This window comes from Bacillus rossius, chromosome 10 (genome assembly GCF_032445375.1).
Source record: "Bacillus rossius redtenbacheri isolate Brsri chromosome 10, Brsri_v3, whole genome shotgun sequence".
NCBI classification, from domain to species: domain Eukaryota; kingdom Metazoa; phylum Arthropoda; class Insecta; order Phasmatodea; family Bacillidae; genus Bacillus; species Bacillus rossius.
In genome coordinates, this window is record NC_086337.1 from 53801420 (window position 1) to 53822191 (window position 20772).

Genomic DNA, 20772 nt, shown 5'->3' on the forward strand with positions numbered 1-20772 from the left:
TGCCAGAAAAATCCTTAAGGGCTGCCCTTCCAAGGGGCAACAATTCAGCTCCTCCCCCCCCCCCCCCCCCAAATCCGCAACGGCCATCTGCCGAGGCTTAATGCTACATGACTTCGCGATTTCATTTTATTCTCGTTCGCTTCATAACTCTTTTGTAATTTATTGTTTCCAAGTCACAAATATACGCATTAGTTAATTACCAAATTGTCATATTATGCCGGGGCGAACGCAAAAAAAAAAAAAGAGGGAGAGATATGAGGGGATATATCCATCTTCACTACTTTCCAAAAAAAATTGAAATAATTTGAAATCAAACAGCTGAAAAAAATGTTTATATGCTACACTGCCCCCCAACCCCCCAACCCCCTTTTATTTATTCAGTGAAATTCTGAGTACGCTCCTGATATTAAAAAAAAAAGTATTATTATTTTCCACCGCTTTCAGGTGTTATTTAGCATATGAATATCTGTTGAGGATATTACAGAGTAAACCCTCAATTAATTATTTATTTATTTATTTATTTATTTCGAAACGGCACAGACAAGGACAAAGAGGTCGCTACGAATAACTCGGTGACCATATCAGGCGAGCACTACCAGCAGGTAGGCACATCTGCAGTTGACCAAACATACCTGCGTAAGGTGAGCGTGCCACATATTAGCAGTGACCGAAGAAAATAGATAAAAAACTGACACAATTAAGCAAAAAAAATAACAAAATATAGGGGCAGAATAAACACGATTTAAAAAAACAATACAAAGAAACAAATCAATATCCGTTATAAAACACAAGAATATTAAATGAACAAGATGGCGTGACACCACGTGTTCCACTTATGGGTGGGAGGTTGGTCTGTTCCTTGAACGTATTGTTGGAAGACTGCGGATCTGACCCATGGACCTCTCCACTGCCGCCGAGGTCGACCCCGGAGCTGAAGGGGGGGGGGGGGGGAACGTGACGGACGTTGCCGCGTGGTGTCTGGTATGGTTTCCTCGGGGTGCTCCCGTTTCTCGTCTCGTCTCGTCGGCCCCTCGTTGTCTCTGGCGAGACCCCAGGGGTGTCGGCGAGACTTTTGAGCTAAATCTATTTCCGTTGTCAATTCCTTCTTCCTCTCGACTAAAATAAAACATTGAGATTTTTAAAAAAATATGTAAGTTTAATGGGTACTACAAAATATTAGTCTAAGTATACTGTGGAGTTGCTTGGGTTCTGGGTTGTAGCCGCGTAGAAGGCGAGTAGGTAACTGCTCCCTGGTGATGGCGACCGAAACGTCGGTGATATCTTCGCCTTGGCCGCGGCTGCAACCCAGACGGCAAGCAGGCAAGGACAGTTAGTTGGAGCAGGAGGAGGAACAGGAGGAGGGTGACCCAGTGGCACACATGCACGGCGCTCACCCGTGTCGTGCGAGCACACGAGGATGGCGCAGCAGGGGTCGTCGACGGGCTTCTCCACGCAGGCGGGGTCGCGCTGGTCCAGGCCGCGCCGGAAGAAGGGCCCGTCGCAGCGCGGCGCGCACCGCAGCTGTCCCCCGGCCTCGCACGAGCAGGCCGCCTCGCAGCCGCGGTGGAAGTGCTCGCCCACCTGCGGCCCGGACCACGCCTCCAGCACTCCCGGCCTCCCGGTCTCCCGGCCTCCCAGCCTCCCAGCCTCCCTGTCTCCCAGCCGAGACCTCCAAACTCCCAGCCTCCCATCCATCCAGCTTCCCAGCCTCCCAGCATTGCAGTGCCATCATCAGGGAGCAAGTAAACCCAACTGCTCCTCGATGATGGCGACTGCAATGTCGACCCGAAAACGTTTGGTGAAATTATTCGCCAAAGGACACCAGGCTACAACCTTAGAAGCCAAGCTACTTCAATCTTGGGGGTGGTTGGAGGTTGTTGTGCCAAATTATAAAGTTTTGCACAACCGAAAAAAATAAATTGGTACAAACATTGTGATATATTGTTGGGAAAAAGGGGAAAAGGAGGGGACACCATAATGAGCCAAATTACGTTATCCTTCTTCCCGCCGCAAGGGAAAGTAGTTGGGATTGTTGGCAGGTCTCCAAGGTCAAGAGCCTCTAGCCGATAAACAGACTAATGTAGGTAAGGGAAGTCGACAAATTGGATCCGTAACTTCGGGATAAGGAGATGGCTTCTGAGGACCGGGGTGTTTCGGGTTTGGTCGGGAAGTGGGAATATTGGAACACTGTCACTGGAGATGGTGTCAGAGGCGCGCGTCCCCCCAGGCCCTGTTGTCGGCCGCATCGCCCACCTTGTAGGTCCGGCCGCCGTCCTCGCACGAGTCGTTCCTCGCCGGCGGGGTCGAGGTCGAGGTCGTCATGGCCGAGATGTCGATGTCGTCCAGGGACAGGTCCTGCAGGGACCCGCGCTCCGAGGAGGAGGAGGGGGGCGTCGCGGCGCCGGCGTCCAGCCCCATGGCGCGGCCCTCGCCCGCCGTCGCCGGGGACGTCCCTGCTGACGGCGGCGTCGTAGGCGGCGTCGTCGTGGAGTTCGCGGTGGAGTTCGCGGCGACCCTCTCCGTCGTCGTCGGCGGCGGCGTCGTCGAGCTGGAGTTGTCCGGCTTGCTCGCTACAACGACAGAGGAGGAGAAAAAAACACGCTATAGTCGCAGTGGTTACCAAACCTTTTTTTCAGCTGGCGACCCACCTTTCCCTTATAGGTAGGGACACCTGTATTTCGCGAATACATTTCGTGTCCAAAATACTGTAGCTTTTCTCCTGTGGTTATTGGCTGAGGTCGGTGAGAGGTGTCGACCCGCTCTTGACGGGGGCCCAATGAGAATGTGGTCACCGTACTGCTGCGCCCTCACAATTTGCCATGACTCTTAGAAAAAGCTACAGTGTTTTGTGAAATACCTTGACATGAAATGAAATCGCGGAATGCAGGTGTCCCTACTTATAGGAATACCTCCACGGTCCATCGGTCCATGGTGAAGTAAAAAAAAAAAAAAACCCTTATTTGCATCGTATCCCTTCCTTATGTATATATAATTTACAATCAAATATTACATATTGTTACGAACGTGAGCAAGGCCGCGGCGCGTGCAGGTTCGGAGCTGGCTGGCGGCCGCCGCACGGCCACTGATATCACGTGGCCGCCGCAACGTGAGACGTTCCGCGCGCGCCTGATAGATTACAGTGATTGTCGCTCCTCACCCCCCCCCCCCCCCCCCCCCCCCGCGAGGTGTGAGGTGTGTAAAAACCGAGTGACTGGAGAATAAACATTTTCAAGTGTAACTGATTACTAGGCATTTTTAGAAGATTATTTTGTTAGTGATGTAAATATTGGCAATCAATAAAACTATGTAGTAAAAATGTTTAATTGGGCTATCCATTTACGAACCCGGTAGTTTTCCCACGACGATTATTGTTTTAATAATCGTAACAATATATATATATATCCTTTTTTAATATACTGATTGATTATTGATATACAATTTGTGTTCTGATTAGAAAATGGTTGACAAAATATAAGCACTTTGTAGCAAAACAGTCATTTATTTAACAATAGATATGTGTTTGCACACAATTCGATTTGTTTCGATTTTTCTTATCTTTCCTGATGGTTTCTGATAGTTTTAGGATCGAGTCGCGACCCACCGTTTTGGGAACCGCTTTACTAGTGCATTACGCTCTCTAAATTATTCTTGCAATCGGGGAGGTTGGTTGAAATCATTATTTTGGCAATCCACCATTGCTGATATTTCAGTCTGTTTGTGCCTGGTGACGAGAACAGATCTCAGTCACCGAAACGTCGCAACTGTTGTGTTCGTATACGCTGTCGTCGTCGTGTTGTCAGAATACCTCTTTTTTTTTATCATCATCTGTCAATGTTTTGTTCAAAGTCGTTTGAATGTATTTATTGATTGTTGTTACCTTAATGTGTTCGTCTGTGCTGCGATACTATTCTAATTCCTTTCACTTAATTCTGTGTGCTGTCACAACATTTGACAGCGGCTGTTTTTTGGATTGTTTTCTACGTGTTTATGTACTCATCTTTCTTTGTCTGTTCTTCGGGGGTTTTTCCCTTATGACATGCAGTGTAAACTAGCAATGGTGTATGTCCAAAATAATGAATGTAATTAGTCCATTACTTGTCGCGCACAAGGGTGGCCCTACAGTGGACCTCCCCTCTCACCCCCTCCACCCTTGTGAGGTGACGCCAGGATTTCACACAAGTTGGAAGCATGACGGACGTTGCCATGGGCTGGTGGAATTGTCATGTGTAGGGACAGGAAAAATTCGCGGGTTCAATGACCTGCAGGATGAACTCCACAGTTTTACGTACACTCGGTCAAATGCCACCCACTCATTGGCGGAGGTGAGTTGTGAGCCGATAGCAGAGGCAGCACTGAGGCATAACTATTTGTATTTTAGCCTATCGCGAAATGAATTCGCGAATTTTTCCTGTCTCTAGTCATGTGTTGCTCTGTACCTGTGTATGGTAGTTGTTTAGTTACATAGTTGTAATAAACACTTTAATATATTTGCTAATAAAATAAGGCTTACGACTGTGATTTTCATTTTGCGCGTAATAACGCTGAAAAAATACTAGGAAAAGTTTAAACCTACCTAGAAGGGTGGGGAAGGGTGACATATATGTCAACCTCGAAGCGGATGGTGGGTGAAACTAATGAGAAATAAATGCATTTAGTACTTCATCACGAAGGGTGCAAGATAATTTTTTTTTTCACTGCAAAAAAAATGGGCGGAATATACGCTCGTTAAGATTAGTCGTAACTGAATCAAACTACTAGTTTTAAAAAAAGAACCGAGACATATGTGTATTTTTTATAAATAACGATCGACGTTTTTTAAATGCCGTATTTAGTTGTTGGGTAAGAATCAGGACCACTTGAGGCAGATGCAAAGTGGCGCAATTTCGCCGTCACAAAGTCCACGAACGCACGTGAAGAATATCAAGGAGTTACGAGTCCTGGTCTGTTCGAGGCTGCTTGAACAGCTTCCGACGGGAAGCTCGTAAACATTGCAAGAGTATATCAGATGCGCCCAGCCTGCAGCGCCATCTCTGGAGGAGTGTCGCAACTCGCAGCCTACGTCGACTCAGCCAGTTCTCCCGACCGCCTCATCTCTAATAAAAGATTCCTCCTCCCCATCGGGTGGAAAATTCCTCGTCGCACACACGGAAAGAGAGTGAAGAGCTCTTACATTTGCCCGTCGGTCAGGCAGGCGTCGCAATGACGCCTCGGACGATGCGTCAGCAAAACATCGAGTCATTGTGGACACATTCTCCAGGGGCGTAAATAGGCCGGGGGGGGGGGGGGGGCGGGCTTCCCTATAATCAAGAATTCCCTCACTGAAGGGGCAGGCCTACGCGTGGCTGTGGAAGGAACGGAGTTGATACACGTAAACGTTTAAAAAAAACTATGTTTTATGGAAAAATTGTTCTGTATATTTTAAAGTTTGCTGCTTATTGTATGCATATAGGCCAAAATAAAGGCAGTATACAACGTACAACCATACCTTTCGAGAGATGACACCTGTGTCAGTTAAAACTCAAGCGCAAAACTCTTCCCCCCCCCCCCCCCCCCCCTTCCCAGCGTCCATTAGCTTCAGCTTTTGTTTGTGCATAATACTGCTTCAGAGTTTTGGCAACGATTTGTTAAAAACATAAACGAATTTAATTAACTTTCAACTCAAAAAGAGTAGAAGAAAAACGTAAAAAAAAAAAAAAATACATACTGAAACTTGAGAATGATAAACTGTTCATGTTATGTTAGACGCCATCTTCGTCTCTGATATGAACCACGCATAGTTCACCAACTCGGGAGCTAACTTGAGTTCGTCTTGCGCATTTCAAGTTAACTAGTCAAACGAAGGCAGAAGAAGAAACTCAACTCGCTCTTGGAATACCAGCCTGCCAGTCCAGACATACTCCTCGAAATGTCTTTCATGACAATAAATTGAGGCGTGTTTAGTTCAGTGCAGTGCGTTCTATGGTTGATCTGAACGTTTGTATTCAATTTTCTTCGAAGTCATCTTCGACCACATCTGCTCAGGAGTTAAATAACATCTGCCTGGCTCGCTCTCGCTACAGCCGGCAACCATTCAGGATAAATTTTGACGTGACAACGTCTAATAAATCGATGAACGCCGGCTGCACGCACGAAAAAGGATGACTCGTCCCGTTACGCCTTGTCCCGTTGCGCCTTGTCCCGTTACGCCTTGTCCCGTTACGCTCATTGTACGCTTGCGCCGCATCTATCTCTTTTCCACTCGATTGGAACAACCATCGATTTGACTTTTTCGAGGCACATTAAACCTGAAACACTCCATTCGTTTCCTACTTTTCCTATCATCGTCCTATCCTTAACAGAATAACACAGATTGGAAGAAGTTAAATAGCAAACATGTATAAAAGTTATAGTTAAAATAATCTCTTCGTTAAACTAATAAACATATTTGAATTAATGAGTGCAAATAAAAGTAAATGTATCAATTAAATTGTAGATTTCATTTCACTCCTTCTTTGTATCCATACAAAATAGTGGTAATTCAATAAAAATGATTCAATTTTATTCATAAAACTATGCAATCATTTCATCAATGTTTTGTTATGACGTTGTCACGTTATACTATCGTCCGTAAACCGACTATACAGACAACCAATTTTTTTCTTTCCATAAGCTCGTTAAGCGAAATGATAACAAGAAGGTGTTTGTTACCTATATAATACACTTGTGACCTTGAATAATTTACTCGTCCATGTTGCGAACTACTAGACGAATCCTAACAAGCTTACGTGTTGCCTCTAAAGCCGAAAACAACAACAACTGAATCCAAATCAAAAGTCTTCTCGAGAAAGTATTAAAATTATTGACAGATTCTCTAATTTTTTTTTTTAATTTTTTCCCGTAAGTTACGATCTGTGCATGAGTCCTTTTTTTTTTCTGCAGGGACCTTGATGTTATGAGCCAGTTTTATTATTTTTGATTACTACCGCAGTTCTTTCAAAATGTAAGAGAAGATGATTTTTCACGAATCATTTAATCGGCAAAGAATTCTATTGAATGATAATTTTAATCCACAAGTCACTGCGAGTTCGGATCGAAAAGAAGGCAAGGTACCTGGATCTCCCCAGTTCCTTTTTTTTTTTTTTTGCCACGTTCAAGGTTACGCCTGTAATGACCTTCACGCAGGCAACAATAATAAAAAAAAGAAGAAACAGCCGTGCGTACCTCCTAGCGCGCGAATACCTTCGTCACTACTACTTCAGGATGCGGACGCCAGAACTGGTTCCTTCGGAGAGGCGATCTGTACCTGCGTCGAACTGCCCGTCCCGCCTTTGGAAGTCACGTGTTAGCGGCTCTGGTTCGCCTTGCAGCCGCCAGCGCAACGCACATCGTTAATTTCTCCACCTCCCTCCCCCCTTCCCTTCCACAAACCCCAAATGAATTGTTTATATCTACAGCTGAACGTCATCTCGTCCACTTCCGAGTATAAAATCAAAAACCGGTAAGTATATACATTTGCAAAATCCTCGTTGTTATTTTAAGATTGGCTGGATTGCAACCGTTTAATCAATTCACAGGATTTTTGAATTGTGTCATTTTTTTTTCCTTTATAAATTAGAAGCAAATAACAAGCAAGTAAAAAATTAAAAAAAAACAAAAAAACACTGGACCAAATTGTGGCGATTACGTGGGATGTTCTGAAAACGAGTTCCCCCCCCCCCCCCCCCCGGACAAAGAAGTTGTTCAACATCAAAGTAAGAAAACGAATTGCCGGAACAAACTGAAATCATTCCCGGATGTAGGACGGGAGGGGGAAGAATGACGCATGCGCAGAGAGAACATGAACACATGAACGTGTTGGAGCTCGGTCGAGCGCAGACCAGCACAGCAGAGTAACGTGTGTTGGAAGCATTGTCACAACCGGGGGTGCGTGCTGTCTCGTGCCTCGAAAGACGAGGTGCGACAGGCTGTGAAGAACTTCCTGAAATCTCTACAAAGGGTGAACTTTGTAAAGTTTTGAAAAATGGCCATAAACATTGTCCTCGTCAACGAATTCGACAAAAAGTCAGTCACGATTTTAATTTTAATTTTCCCCCGTCCAATTTGGGAAGGGGGGAGGGGGGGGGGAGAGGCAAGGGGACATTCTTATTTTTTTATTCCCACAGCTTACCGAAATCTCTCCGGCAAATATGCTAGGATCATTTATTCCTTTACACGATTACTTCGACAAGTTCCTTAAATTACGTTATTTGCATGTCCGTCCAGACATGCGAACACAAGGGTGTTGACACTACTCCATGTTTTAGTAGCGCCATTTTCAGTCGATTGTGTTTCAGTACAAACAAGCTAAACCATTTATGGTATGTATGTGTGTATATATATATATATATATATATATATATATATATTAAACTTGCAAACTATTTTTTCCCCTGTTTTTAGTTTTTTTTTTAGATTCGTAAAAAAAATTAATTTGAGTTTAATTTAAACCTCTTAGAGGAATTAAATGTCACATAAATATGTACATGACTGATTTTAAGATTTATTTTGCTAACACGAAGGAAGAATGTTTGTTTTACAATTACTATTTTTTTCAATATTTTTTTGTGAGCGGAAACTTTTTTTGCAAGCAGGTACCATATATATATGAGCTATCAAAACGGTGTACTGATCATTGTAATGATATTTTGAACGATTTGGACCCTTTCAAAAGAGCAAAAATCTCAATGAAAGACATTTTGAATTCTTAATTTTCTTGCAGTTAAGATAATTTCTGATGTAAATAATGTATTATTGTTATTTCATTGATAATGAATTAATTTAAAATTGACAAATTCAGTTATATTTTTTTAAGTGTCTTTTGTCATGTGTTTATGTTTGTGTTGTTCCATTTTATTGTTGTGTTATTATTGTGTTTTGTGTATGTTATTGTTATTTTTTTTTTGTAATATTTGTTAAGTGCCTGCCTGTTAAAGGCTCTGACTGTTGGTAGGCACTCAAATAATAATAAATAAATAATAAAATAAATATATACATACACACACGCACACACACGTGCGCTTCCGCGCACCTGTTTACTGCGCGACGCAACCGAGTCACTCGATGAAATGTTTTTGCGGGCGGTGTTCCCCACGCATCTCGCCGGAGATCTCAACTCACGACTGGAAAGGAAGCCACGAGGCTGGCTTGGCTGCACGACTGTGAAAGCAACGGGAGAAACAAAAAGGCGGAGGAGGGGGAGGGACGCGGTTGGAAAGGACATTGAATAGGAACCGTGGAGCAACAAGAGAGAGGAGGAGGGGGAGATGGAGGAAGAGAGAATGGCCGCCTCGACCATAGGTGCGTGTACGTGCGTGAGCGTTCTTACCCGAGTGTGTGTGTATGTGTGTGCCACAAACATCCGCCCAAGTGCACCTGGGTTTCAAAGGCTGTGAGCTACCGCCATTATCCTCCGTACGACGACAGATTTTTTTTTTAATCCGGGGACTACGGCAATGCCGGATTAGCAACTTTGCCGGATTATCGGACGCCAACAGTTTTACTGCAAATACCAAATGTAAAACTGTAAACTAACTTGCTATAAAAAAAAGGAAACGATAAACTCTGAGCGAACTAAAATCGCTGGCAGCGCAGTAATGCCAACTGGCGGCCGAGATCAAAACTCGGAACTCACCCGAAAAAAAAAAAAAATCTGAACGCGTGCGGCAAGATTTGTGTCGGATTTCAGAATATATGTGGGTGTTCTATAGTTGAAGTCAACTGGGTATGCGAAACACACGTAGTTTACGCACCCGTCGCTAGAATTCGCTGCCAGAGCAGCTTCGTCGACTATTGAATCGTTCTATTTGCAGGCCGAAATTTTTAAACTATATAATGAAACGGCTCCGGTAAAAGAGAAACAAAAACTTTTAAAAAAAAATTAAAAAAACTTAAACACGGCTTCGGAATTGATTTTCGACAAGAATTTTATTAAAATATTGCCCAACTTGTTGAAATTCATTAAACAGTTAATACTGTAAAGTTTCCCTTTGTCTTTGTGAACTTTCATTCGAGCCATCCGCCACAGATGGCGAAAACCGTGGTTACACATTTACGTTCCATGTGACTTCTGTTCCATTCACGGAATTACTCCCACGAGATGCTGAGATGTTACTACATCAAAAATTCCCGGATGTTGCATCGTGGTAACGGCTTCGAAACTCGCCTAACAGGGAGAGGCTAGCAAGTGAGCGCAACGCAAGGTGAGTCACGCACGCCGAGACGAGCACACCTGCACTGCGCATGCGCGCGGCTGTGGGCGTCACGTGCTGCGCGGGCATGTTGCGCAGGAAGTGACGCAGGGGTGTGGAGGGGAGACGGGTGAAATTTCACAGCCGTGGGTTCTTCCCATAGAACAAGGAGGGAGATATAAAAGTGCGACTCTTACAGTGGAAACTGGAACTTGACGCTATCTGTTGGTTGGACCCATAACTACTAGCAAAGAAACTGGGGCGGTAGGTGGTAGCTTTATAAATTATTATTTTAATTACTTGACTACTAATTTACTTAACAGCAAATATCGGTATAGGACAATATGACGAACTCTGGCCAATTAGTATTGGCAAAGCGCGAGACAATTTACTGCATTGCTCCCAAGCTACTGTCACAGACGCGAGAGACCAGCCCGCGATGCCAGGAGCAGGCTGTCAGCCCTGCACTGCCACTAGCGTCACGCGCCGTGTCACGCGCCGTCCACTGACGTACGTAAGGCATGCCACGCGCGCCTGACCGGATTACAAGGGTTGTCGCTATACCTCCCCCCCCCCCCTCCTTTCGCTCCTCGTGCATCGTCCTGCCTCGGCAGCTGTTATCCATCGCTGAGCGGCCTTGGTAATTCCGCGGTCGCGAATTGGCGGGAATGGGCGCCGCCTTTCTGGATTTTTCGGGCGTCGGGTCGGGTCGGGCCCGGGATTGACGCGACACGTCACAGGCGATCTCGTCGGTTCGAGAAGGGCGCCCCAGGTACATAAGCAGCGACGCCGGCCTCCACGGGAGTTGCCGCGAGCGAATGTAAGTGCGACATCGGCAAAGAGGGTGAGAGACCCCCCCCCCCCCCCCTCGAGAGTGGCGCGACGCATAGCGACGAGATCGAGAGAGTGCGACCGAGTGGCGCGAGACTGTGTGTGTGTGTGTGTGTGTGCGGACAGGAGTATGGCGAGGGGCGAACCACTGTTGAGCCTAGCTCCAGTGAGGAACTTGACAGACACTGCGTGACTTGCGAATAAACATTTTTAAGCGCTAGTGAATTGTGATCGGACATTATTAAGCACAATTATTTATTATCAATGTAAATTTTAGTAATTAATCAAACTTAATTGGGCTGTCCCTTACGAACCCAGTTCTCCCCACATTAGCTCGTAACACTAATTTCACACTGATCTTTTGTACCATAATTCCCGTTCATTGACAATAATAATTATCGGGTGTGGATGGATTGGAGGCATAGCATTATTTATCCTTTGGCATACATACTAAGTACGATAATTTCTCCCTAAATCCCTTCTGCGCCCGACAATGTCTGATCTTTTGTACCATAATTCCTGTTCAATGACCATAATTATCGGGCGTACCGGATTCCCGGGATTCATCTGCCTTTGTGGCCCCGAGTTCGTCACCGCGCCTTCCAGCGTCCTGAGCACAGAGGAAGGAAGATAATTAAAGAGTCGCAACTCAATGCCAAAACTAACGCTCTTACTTTTTCTTTGAAAATCAGCTAACTGTGTGGTATTCATCGCCAACCTAACAACTTAAAATTAGAAAACTTTTTAAAAGAAAATGTTGTCCACCTTGATTTTTTTTTTGTCGTTCATTGCTGGAAATATTCAGCCTGTATTTTTCAGATTATTTTCCAAAAAGGAACAACAAAAAAAACAATATGTTAAGTGCTTTAACTTTGGTTTCAAAACTTAAAAACTGCATAACTGCAAAGTTAGTGTTAAAGATCACAACATCAGTTTCAATTGCAAAAAAATATACACACGTGCACACGTCTGCACAGGTGCACGAGGCCGCCATGCTTATTTCATTGCTACCAACATAATTCAACATTGTCTAAAAAAAATCCAAGGTAATTTGAAATTATACTCGATACACCACTCCGTTAATACACCATTTCATAAATTCTGAACGAATAATGATTGTGAAATTACCTTTTTTTATTAAAGTCATTCTGTTTTAAAATTTTTTTTATGTTTTTATGTTTGGAACTTAATTTATGAGGTTTGGCATTTCTCAACCGCACATCTCTTTCAGTGGCCGTGTCCCGCCCGTTCAACTGCCGCAGCTGGCGCGGCGTTTCTGGGACTCGCTGACGGAGCGAAGGCGAAGTAGCTCACCACCCAGCCACCCATCCACCCATCCGCCCATCCACCCATCCACCCATCCACTCAGCCACCCAGTCACCCACCCGCGTGACGCCATTACAGTTTTTTGACGTGACGTCTAATAAATCGATGAACGCCGGCTGCACGCACGAACAAGTGTCCCGTTACGCGCATTATCCCGTTACAATGTGTCCCGTTACGCTAATTATCTCGTTACACTGTGTCCCGTTACGCTCATTGTCCCGTTACACGGTGTCCCGTTACGCTCATTGTACGCTTGCGCCGCATCTATCTCTCTTCCACTCGATTGGAACAACCATCGATTTGACTTTTTCGAGGCACATTAACTTGAAACACTCCCATTCGTTTCCTACTTTTCCTATCATCGTCCTATCCTTAACAGAATAACACAGCTTGGAAGAAGTTAGATAGCAAACATGTATAAAAGTTATACTTAAAATAATCTGTTCGTTAAAGTAATAAAATATTTGAATTAATGAGTGAAAATAAAAGTAAATTTATCAATTAAATTGTAGATTTCATTTCACTCCTTCTTTGTATCCATACAAAAAAGTGATAATTCAATAAAAATGATTCAATTTTATTCATAAAAGTATGCAATCATTTCATCAATGTTTTGTTATGACGTTGTTACGTTAAACTATCGTCCGTGAACCGACTTTACAGACAACCAATTTTTTTTTTTTCTCGAGCACTAAGCTTCTCGATGGCCATTGTAAAATCAACAGGGTCGCGAATGGCATCATGCGTGATAACGATGCGCATAAACAAGCTCATTAACGCGTGCTTGGCACTTTCACGACGCCGATGACAAAAATTTATACCGTTAATTCTGTTAATAGTGTTTGCAAACTGAGTCAGGTACAGATATGATTGCAGTTAGGCCCGTTTTAGCCTTATTTGCAATTATGGTATCTTTGGCAGTGTCCTCGAGACATACCGCGTTGACAAGTGCACGTTGTTATTGAAAGTTTAAGTTTCAAACTTGATTCTGGTTACACTTATTTCTATCACTCTCACGTATATTCTACATATAACACTTTAAATTCAATAAATAATCACTGATGGATTTAGGGTAGAGAAGGAAACAATATTGGATTTCCATAGATTATTCTTAGACAAAAATATACACTATAGCATAAAAAACATATTTAGAAACTTGGTGTCACTAGACATTTGACTTCATAGTTAATTTAAAAATTCTGTGTTTTATAATTCGATACTTATCTTTGCCAACCCACTTTTAAGCTAAGTTATTCCTGCCAGTTCTCAAAACAAGTACATATGCCTTTGAATTCACATGATTGATTAAAATACACAAACATATTCTCTCTAGTTGATCAGGCCGACAGTTATAAAGTAACATCCTGATGACATTGGTCCCTGTTAAAAAAAAAAAAAAAAAAGTTTAAATTCAGTCCGCATCGAATCACTGGTGAAATTGTTCGATTGCTAAATGATTTTCAGTTCAGAGCTTTTTTTTTTTTTTTTTGCCTCTGATCAGAATTTAATTGTTGGTAGCAGAGCGTGGTTAAAGGAAAAATGCAGCATTTGAGCTTTCAATAGAGGCTACAGTTTTCCCAGCACAGCGAATGGAATGCGCTGGACTAGTGTAACCTAAAACCCCGTACAGCAGGCGTATATTAGCGTATCGAATCATTATGACATGCGAGCGAGCTGAAGTGTTTTCTTATCTTTCCTTTCTTCAAACCACACGACCCGTAAAAAAACATAATCGATGTGGTGGGAAGGCGCACCCACCTTTCGGAGCGTAAATTTCCTTGCATGTGTTCAAATTGTGCTTTTTCTAAAACAGATAGTGTTACCATTCAAAGAAGGCACGTGCATTTTTTTTTGTCTTTGTCATGTGGGTTTAGAAAAAACATTTTTAAAAATAAAACACTTTTTTTTTTTTTGCAAATGGAACAGAAATATTTGTGTAAAATTACTTATGCGCAAGAATTCCGTGGAAAGAATTAAGTCATTGAAATAATAAAATAACAGCACAGACGAACTCAGTGAGCTAACAACGACGGGGCAGTTTCAACAATAACAGTGAATGCGGACAAACAACAAAACCTGGACACCGCAGCAAATTTTTATTTTCATGGCTAAATTCCCTCCGCGGAATTCTTGTGCTGTCTGATATTTCGTGTGTTGTACATAATACCTCTTTAGGTTCATCGTTGGGTTTATTTATTCGACATCAGCTGATTTAGGCTTGTTCTCTGTGGATTTTTTTAATGTTTTTATTTTTTAAATTCCGTTCTTGATTTTTTTTTTCCCCCGTGACAAACAGTGCAAAACTCCAATGGCGTATGTCCGAGTAAATGCAGCGAACCCGCGGAACTCCCGTGCCTCTAAGTAGGGCAGCCTTCTTTTTCACAGACGAGACAGCCAAACGCCCGATCGTGCATCTTCGGTTTTTTTTTTCAATGTAAATAAATATGGCGGTGTTGATTAAGGATACTAATGGTTAGAGACCGGAAAAATTCGCGGGTTCAATGACCTCTAGGATAGCCTCCGCTATCCTCTTGCATTTCTCAAGCAGACACGCGTGTTAATAGGGTGCTAACTTGTGAGGCGTCTCCACTGTGTAGCTTGTGATTCGACGCTTCTTTGGTCTATAGTCTCTCACTGGCCCAGAGAACTCCAGTTAAACTGCGAGCCAATAGCAGGACCAGCAGAATTGTACACATGTTTGAATTTCATCTTGTCGCGAAATGAATTCGCGAATTTTTCCGGACTCTACTAATGGTCAATTAGGTTAGGTTAGCTACATTATGAATACTTTAAAACATTGTGGACGGTTGTTTTGGTTAGGATAGCTACATTAAAGATACGGAAGAAAAAACAACATGAACTTCGGGTTGTGGCTCTCTCGTCTGTGGAATTAAGGCTGCCCCCTCTACGTGCGGCCACCCAGCGCGCGACAGTAGCGCCCCGCGGGTAGAGGGGGCGGGCCGCCAGCGAGGTCGTAAACCTCGCCCAGGGAGGACACACCACCGCCGTGACTCACCGCGGCGTCGTCGTGCGTCGAGGCGGCCCCGGAGCGAGCATCGCCGACTCCCGCGTACACCGTTGCACGCACACACGCGGTGCACGGAGTTTCGGAACAAACCATGCGATTTGAAAAAAAAAAAAAACAATGCTCAACGCATCCGACTGGCGTCTGTTTACGGAAAAGCATTACAGAATGCCCTGAAAGCGGATAGATATTTCTGTTTACGTACTTCGTTTTTTTTTTTTTTAACTTTATTTTTATGATAGTGGAGAGGCTAAAAACGCGTGTTTTCATAATAACTTTTAGACATGAATATTTCTGTAAGGATTCTTGAAAGCACCCAAATGAAGAAAAATGTGTAATGTAAGTCCCGTGTGTCTAAAAAAAAAAAAATTATACTGATAACACGCGTTCTAACTCTATTTACTATCTTAAAAATATAGTTTTTTTTATTTTTAAACGTAATATGGAAAGAGAACCACCCATCCCGTCGGTGCATTCTTAAATGTTTTTTTTTTTTTTCGCAAACAGACGTCACTCTGGTAGAAATGGAGTATATTTCAAATGGAGTGTGGTTTCTCCTGAGGGCCCGGGCGAGCGAAGTGCCAGCTGCAGGTTGCAGAGGGCTGCATGGAGGCTGCAGGGAGGCTGCAGGGAGGCTGCAGGGAGGCTGCGGCGGTGCTGCACCACGGAGATGCCGCGGCCGGAAGCAGTGCCTCTGATAGCGTCTCCGCCCGGCGTGGGAACGGCAAACACTCTGACCTGCATGTGCGCTCGGCTCGCTCCCATTCACAAGGAACCTTCAAGCACCCGGAGACCTCTTCCCTCGGAGACAGCCGCCTCGCCGATATTATTATTATTATTATTATTATTATTCACATTTTTACTCTTTACAGATTTGGTATTTACAGCAAGACACTCCAGCACTCAGTGCTCTTTTGCCTAATCTAAGTTGACACACACACACACACATATATATATATATATATATGTGTGTGTGTATGTGTGTGTGTGGGTGTGTGTGTGTGTGGGTGTGGGTGTGTTTCTATTATATGGTAATTCTAAAACATTATTTTAATTAAAGGAAATTTCAAATGTATATTTACTGGTGTACCCAAGGTCTCTAACCAAAATTCAGCTCTGTCGGAATTTTTTGTTATTTTTTGAAATGTCTATTTTGACCGGACTAGCCGAGTATACTTTAAACTTTTGTAACTAACAGTTTCTTGAGCAGTGCACGAGTGTCGTGATTAGGTCGACAATGGCGGGTCCCGCCCTTCTGACGAAGCGCGGAGAACACGTATCACTGTTCCGACGTGTCATTACGGCTCCCGTCTGGCGGTGTTACGTCGTGACGGGGGAACGCAGCGCTGAGAAGCAACCCCGCGACCCCCGCGACCCCCGCGATGGACGGATAAGGTCCGGGGCGTCTTGCGTCCCGAGAAGACAGAGCGCGGAACGGTCAAACAAAAAAAAAAAAAACTAGAAAACAACAGAATATAATGAAGGAAAAAAAAACACTAGAAAACAACAGACCCCAAAAGAGTGCCTTACAACGGAATACAACAAAAAAAAACTCAATTGCAACGTAAACTAATAGGTATAATACCTTACAACAGAAACCACCAAAAACCAAAGAAAGCAGATGGCCATCATGTAGCTGCCCTGATTGTATGTCTTTTTTTTTTTACTTCGATAAAAAATTACACACAAGAAAAAAAAATTCCTGTACTTTTTCAAAAGATTCCTTTGGAAAACCAGTTGCCAAAAAAAAATAATTTGTAAATACTACAAAAAATGATATTGTAATTATGTACAACGCGAGGCTCTGTTTATTTTAGTAGGTATGAATATTCAGTAATTTTTTTGCGAAAATAGGCGCATAAATTTATATTTTTAATTGCTGTTTCTTTAAAGTTCACTTGTTTTTAAACTTTGGAATGACAGTTGAATATTCAATCATTTTAATGGACAGTTTATTGGATCATGCTTGCTACGTGCGCAGTTAATCACTCGAAAGCTATCCGGGGAACTGTATTGGAGGTACTGGGACAACATACAAAGCATAAATTCCCGGGTAAGAATTCGAACCCAGTATCACTGCGAACATTTTTGACGTGACAACGTCTAATAAATCGATGAACGCTGGCTGCACGCACGAAAAAGTGTCCGTAACGCACATTGTCCCGTTACGCTTTGTCCCGTTACGCTCATTGTACGCTTGCGCCGCATCTATCTATCTTCCACTCGATTGGAACAACCATCGATTTGACTTTTTCGAGGCACATTAAACTTGAAACACTCCCATTCGTTTCCTACTTTTCCTATCATCGTCCTATCCTTAACAGAATAACACAGATTGGAAGAAGTTAAATAGCAAACATTTATAAAAATTATATTTAAAATAATCTCTTCGTTAAAGTAATAAACATATTTGAATAAATGAGTGCAAATGAAAGTAAATTTATCAATTAAATTGTAGATTTCATTTCACTCCTTCTTTGTATCCATACAAAATAGTGATAATTCAATAAAAATGATTCAATTTTATTCATAAAAGTATGCAATCATTTCATCAATGTTTTGTCATGACGTTGTCACGTTTAACCATCGTCCGTAAACCGATTTTACAGATAACCATTTTTTTTTTTGTGATAGAGTTGTTTCCGTGTAAATGTACATAAATGTGCATGAATGTTTCCGTTCCATTTACAAAAAAAAATTTAAAAAAAAAACTGTTCCACAGCGCGCCAACGAGGGGCAGGCATTGTCCAGGCCTGCCACGTGCTGTCCGACCCGGTTCGCTCGTCGTGCAACGGACGCACGCGCGCTTGTCGCTGGCTTCCGGTCGACACGGCACTTCCGCGCCCGCGCGGGGTTAGCGCCCGCGCGCCCCGGCGTCGCACAGAGTGGCCAACGTAACGTCTCGAAAAGTGCGTAGAATAAATATATTAATAATGTTCGCAGGCTTTCACAGCCATTGTCTGAAAGTGGCTTGGCTCCTGGGTTGTAGCCGCGTCCTTTGGCGAATAATTAACCGACGTTTTCGGTCGGAAATTGCAGTCGCCATCATCAGGGAGCAGTTATCTATCAGTAGATGACGGCGACTGCAATGTCGACCGAAACGTCAGGTGAATTATTCGCCAAGGACACGGCTACAACCCAGAAGCCAAGCTACTTCAGAATAAATATTGTTTTTATTTTTTCAAGACGCCCCGAGAAAAATATTATTTTTTTTTCCTCTATAGATATACAGTTTCAAGTTGTAGGGGTTAGTGACGTGTCGCGACTTGCGTGTTTTTTTTTTTTTTTTTTGTAAACTACCGTAGTAGTTTTCATTGCGTTAATCAATAATTGCTGCGCGTCCTTTTTTGCGCTCTTGTGCGTTTCTCGGCCAGTTTTATCAACCCGGCCTCAGAGACCGGTCGAGCGGCATTCTGGCGCGCGATGAAGCCGTGACGTAGTAAGGCACCCGGTGGGCGTGTCGCGTCGCTCCGCAGCCGGCGCGGCGTCTGTCTTCGCCGCCAGACGGCGTGCAAAGCAGCGGGTCCCTGGAGAGTGTGACTGAATCACACGTTTAAAAATATTTGAAACCTGCTCTCTTTCCATAAAGGGTTAATTTAATACCGTACTAATAGAGACCGGGAAAAATTCGCGGATTCATTCGGCGATAGGCTTATACCTTGTAGATGATTTTGCTATTGGCTTACTGTTAATCTGGACGAATCTCAACTAATTATAAACCCTCAACCAAAGAAGGATCGAATCACAGTCAAACCAGTTGGGACGACTTACACAAGTCGGCAGCCAATGAACTTGCGTTACTTGCCCGAGTGTACAGGGGAATTCGTAGACTATCCTGAAGGCCATCGAAACCGCGAATTTTTCCGGTCCCTACGTACTAATTTTTTAACATATATGCATGCAGATTTCGCGAAAAGATTTCGAGACTAGATGAAAGTCAAAACACTGTAGCATCGTCTGTGTTTCGTGATTGGGTGAGTTTCTCCCAGGTACAAATCGATTGTTACAACACCAATCACAGTGAGTCAGTGCGGGAGCAAAATATATATATATATATATATATATATATATATATATATATATATATATGTGTGTGTGTGTGTGTGTGTGTGTGTGTTTGTGTAGGGGCAGGTGTGTGTGTGTGTATATATATATATATATATATATATAGGGTAAAGTAAGGTAATTTCGTGACACAGGTAATTTCGTGACATTTTTTATGACGTTTGTAACGAAAATACCAGCGGTTTTTTGGAGCTGAATTTTGGTCTGGTAGTTTCAGCGTTCTCCGCTAAATAGTGTGGTATGTATCGTTCGTGTCTTGGAATGCGTCAACGTCACAAAACAAAAGTTTTCGTAAAAGTGAGCAAAGTTTCGTTAAATATGAGTACTCTTTTGCAGGTTTAACTTCGAATATTCATAAAAGGATCCATGTACATGGTATGTTAGCATTTAATACACAGTTTTGTAGAGAATATAAACCTCTTAAAGTGTGAATAATTGTATGATTTTGTGCTTCTGCATACAGTTGTTATTGCTTATGTTGTTCATGGCGTTTCTTAGCATTTTTGTCCTTGCTAAAGATAAATTTTCAAAGCCTTTAATATGAATTGATCTTGTAAGTTTTCTAAGCTTGTTAGAACAAAATTATTATGAGAGTTTGTGTTGTAAATTAAGTTTACAATAACTTAGTTTCACTTAGAAAGCTAATTATAGTGTGTCACGAAATTACCTATATCACGAAATTACCTATATCACGAAATTACCTATATGCTATCACAAAAATACATTGGCTATTTTTTTATTTTAAAGTTGAATGATGAATAAAGCAAGAAGTAAATACAGCAAATATGACTCCAGACAGTTAATTGCAGCTGCTGAATTAGTTAAACAACAAAATTGTTCACTTTATAAAGCCTCCGAGGAAATGGGTGTGCCATGGAGTACACTAAGAGACTATTTAAAAAATATCCCCTGTGAAAACAGAAATGAACCTCTGCCAAAACTAGGAAGACCATTCGCTCTCACTTCAAACCTAGAAATTAGTCTGTATAATTACATCATAGAGATGCAAGAGTTAGGATTTGGTTTAACTGTTTCTACAGTAAGGAAAGTAGCACATGAACTCGCAAAAAGTGCCGGCCGTGAAAATTTATTAAATTCTGACTGTGAAAGTGCTAGCAAATGGTGGTGGACAAATTTCAAGAGTAGGTACAACCTCTCATTAAGAGCTCCAGAAAACCTTGCAGCATACAAGGCTTATATGGCAAATGAAGAAATCATTTGGGATTTTTATATTAAATTAGAGGAATTACTGGACCGATTGGATATCAAAGAAGCACCTGATAGGCTATGGAACTGTGACGAAACAGGTCTTTCGTATGT

At 42.8% G+C, this 20772-nt stretch overlaps 1 protein-coding gene across 1 annotated transcript in view; it reads right to left on the reverse strand.

The window, feature by feature from the left end:
- Window positions 1-20772, reverse strand: part of LOC134536349 (putative epidermal cell surface receptor) — a 98255-nt gene that overhangs the window by 25541 nt on the left and 51942 nt on the right. The window contains exons 3-4 of the mRNA XM_063376102.1: window positions 2254-2570; window positions 1395-1581 (exon numbers count right to left, since the gene is read on the reverse strand). Of these exons, the coding sequence (XP_063232172.1) occupies window positions 1395-1581; window positions 2254-2570 (504 nt within the window). The remainder of the gene's footprint in view (window positions 1-1394; window positions 1582-2253; window positions 2571-20772) is intronic.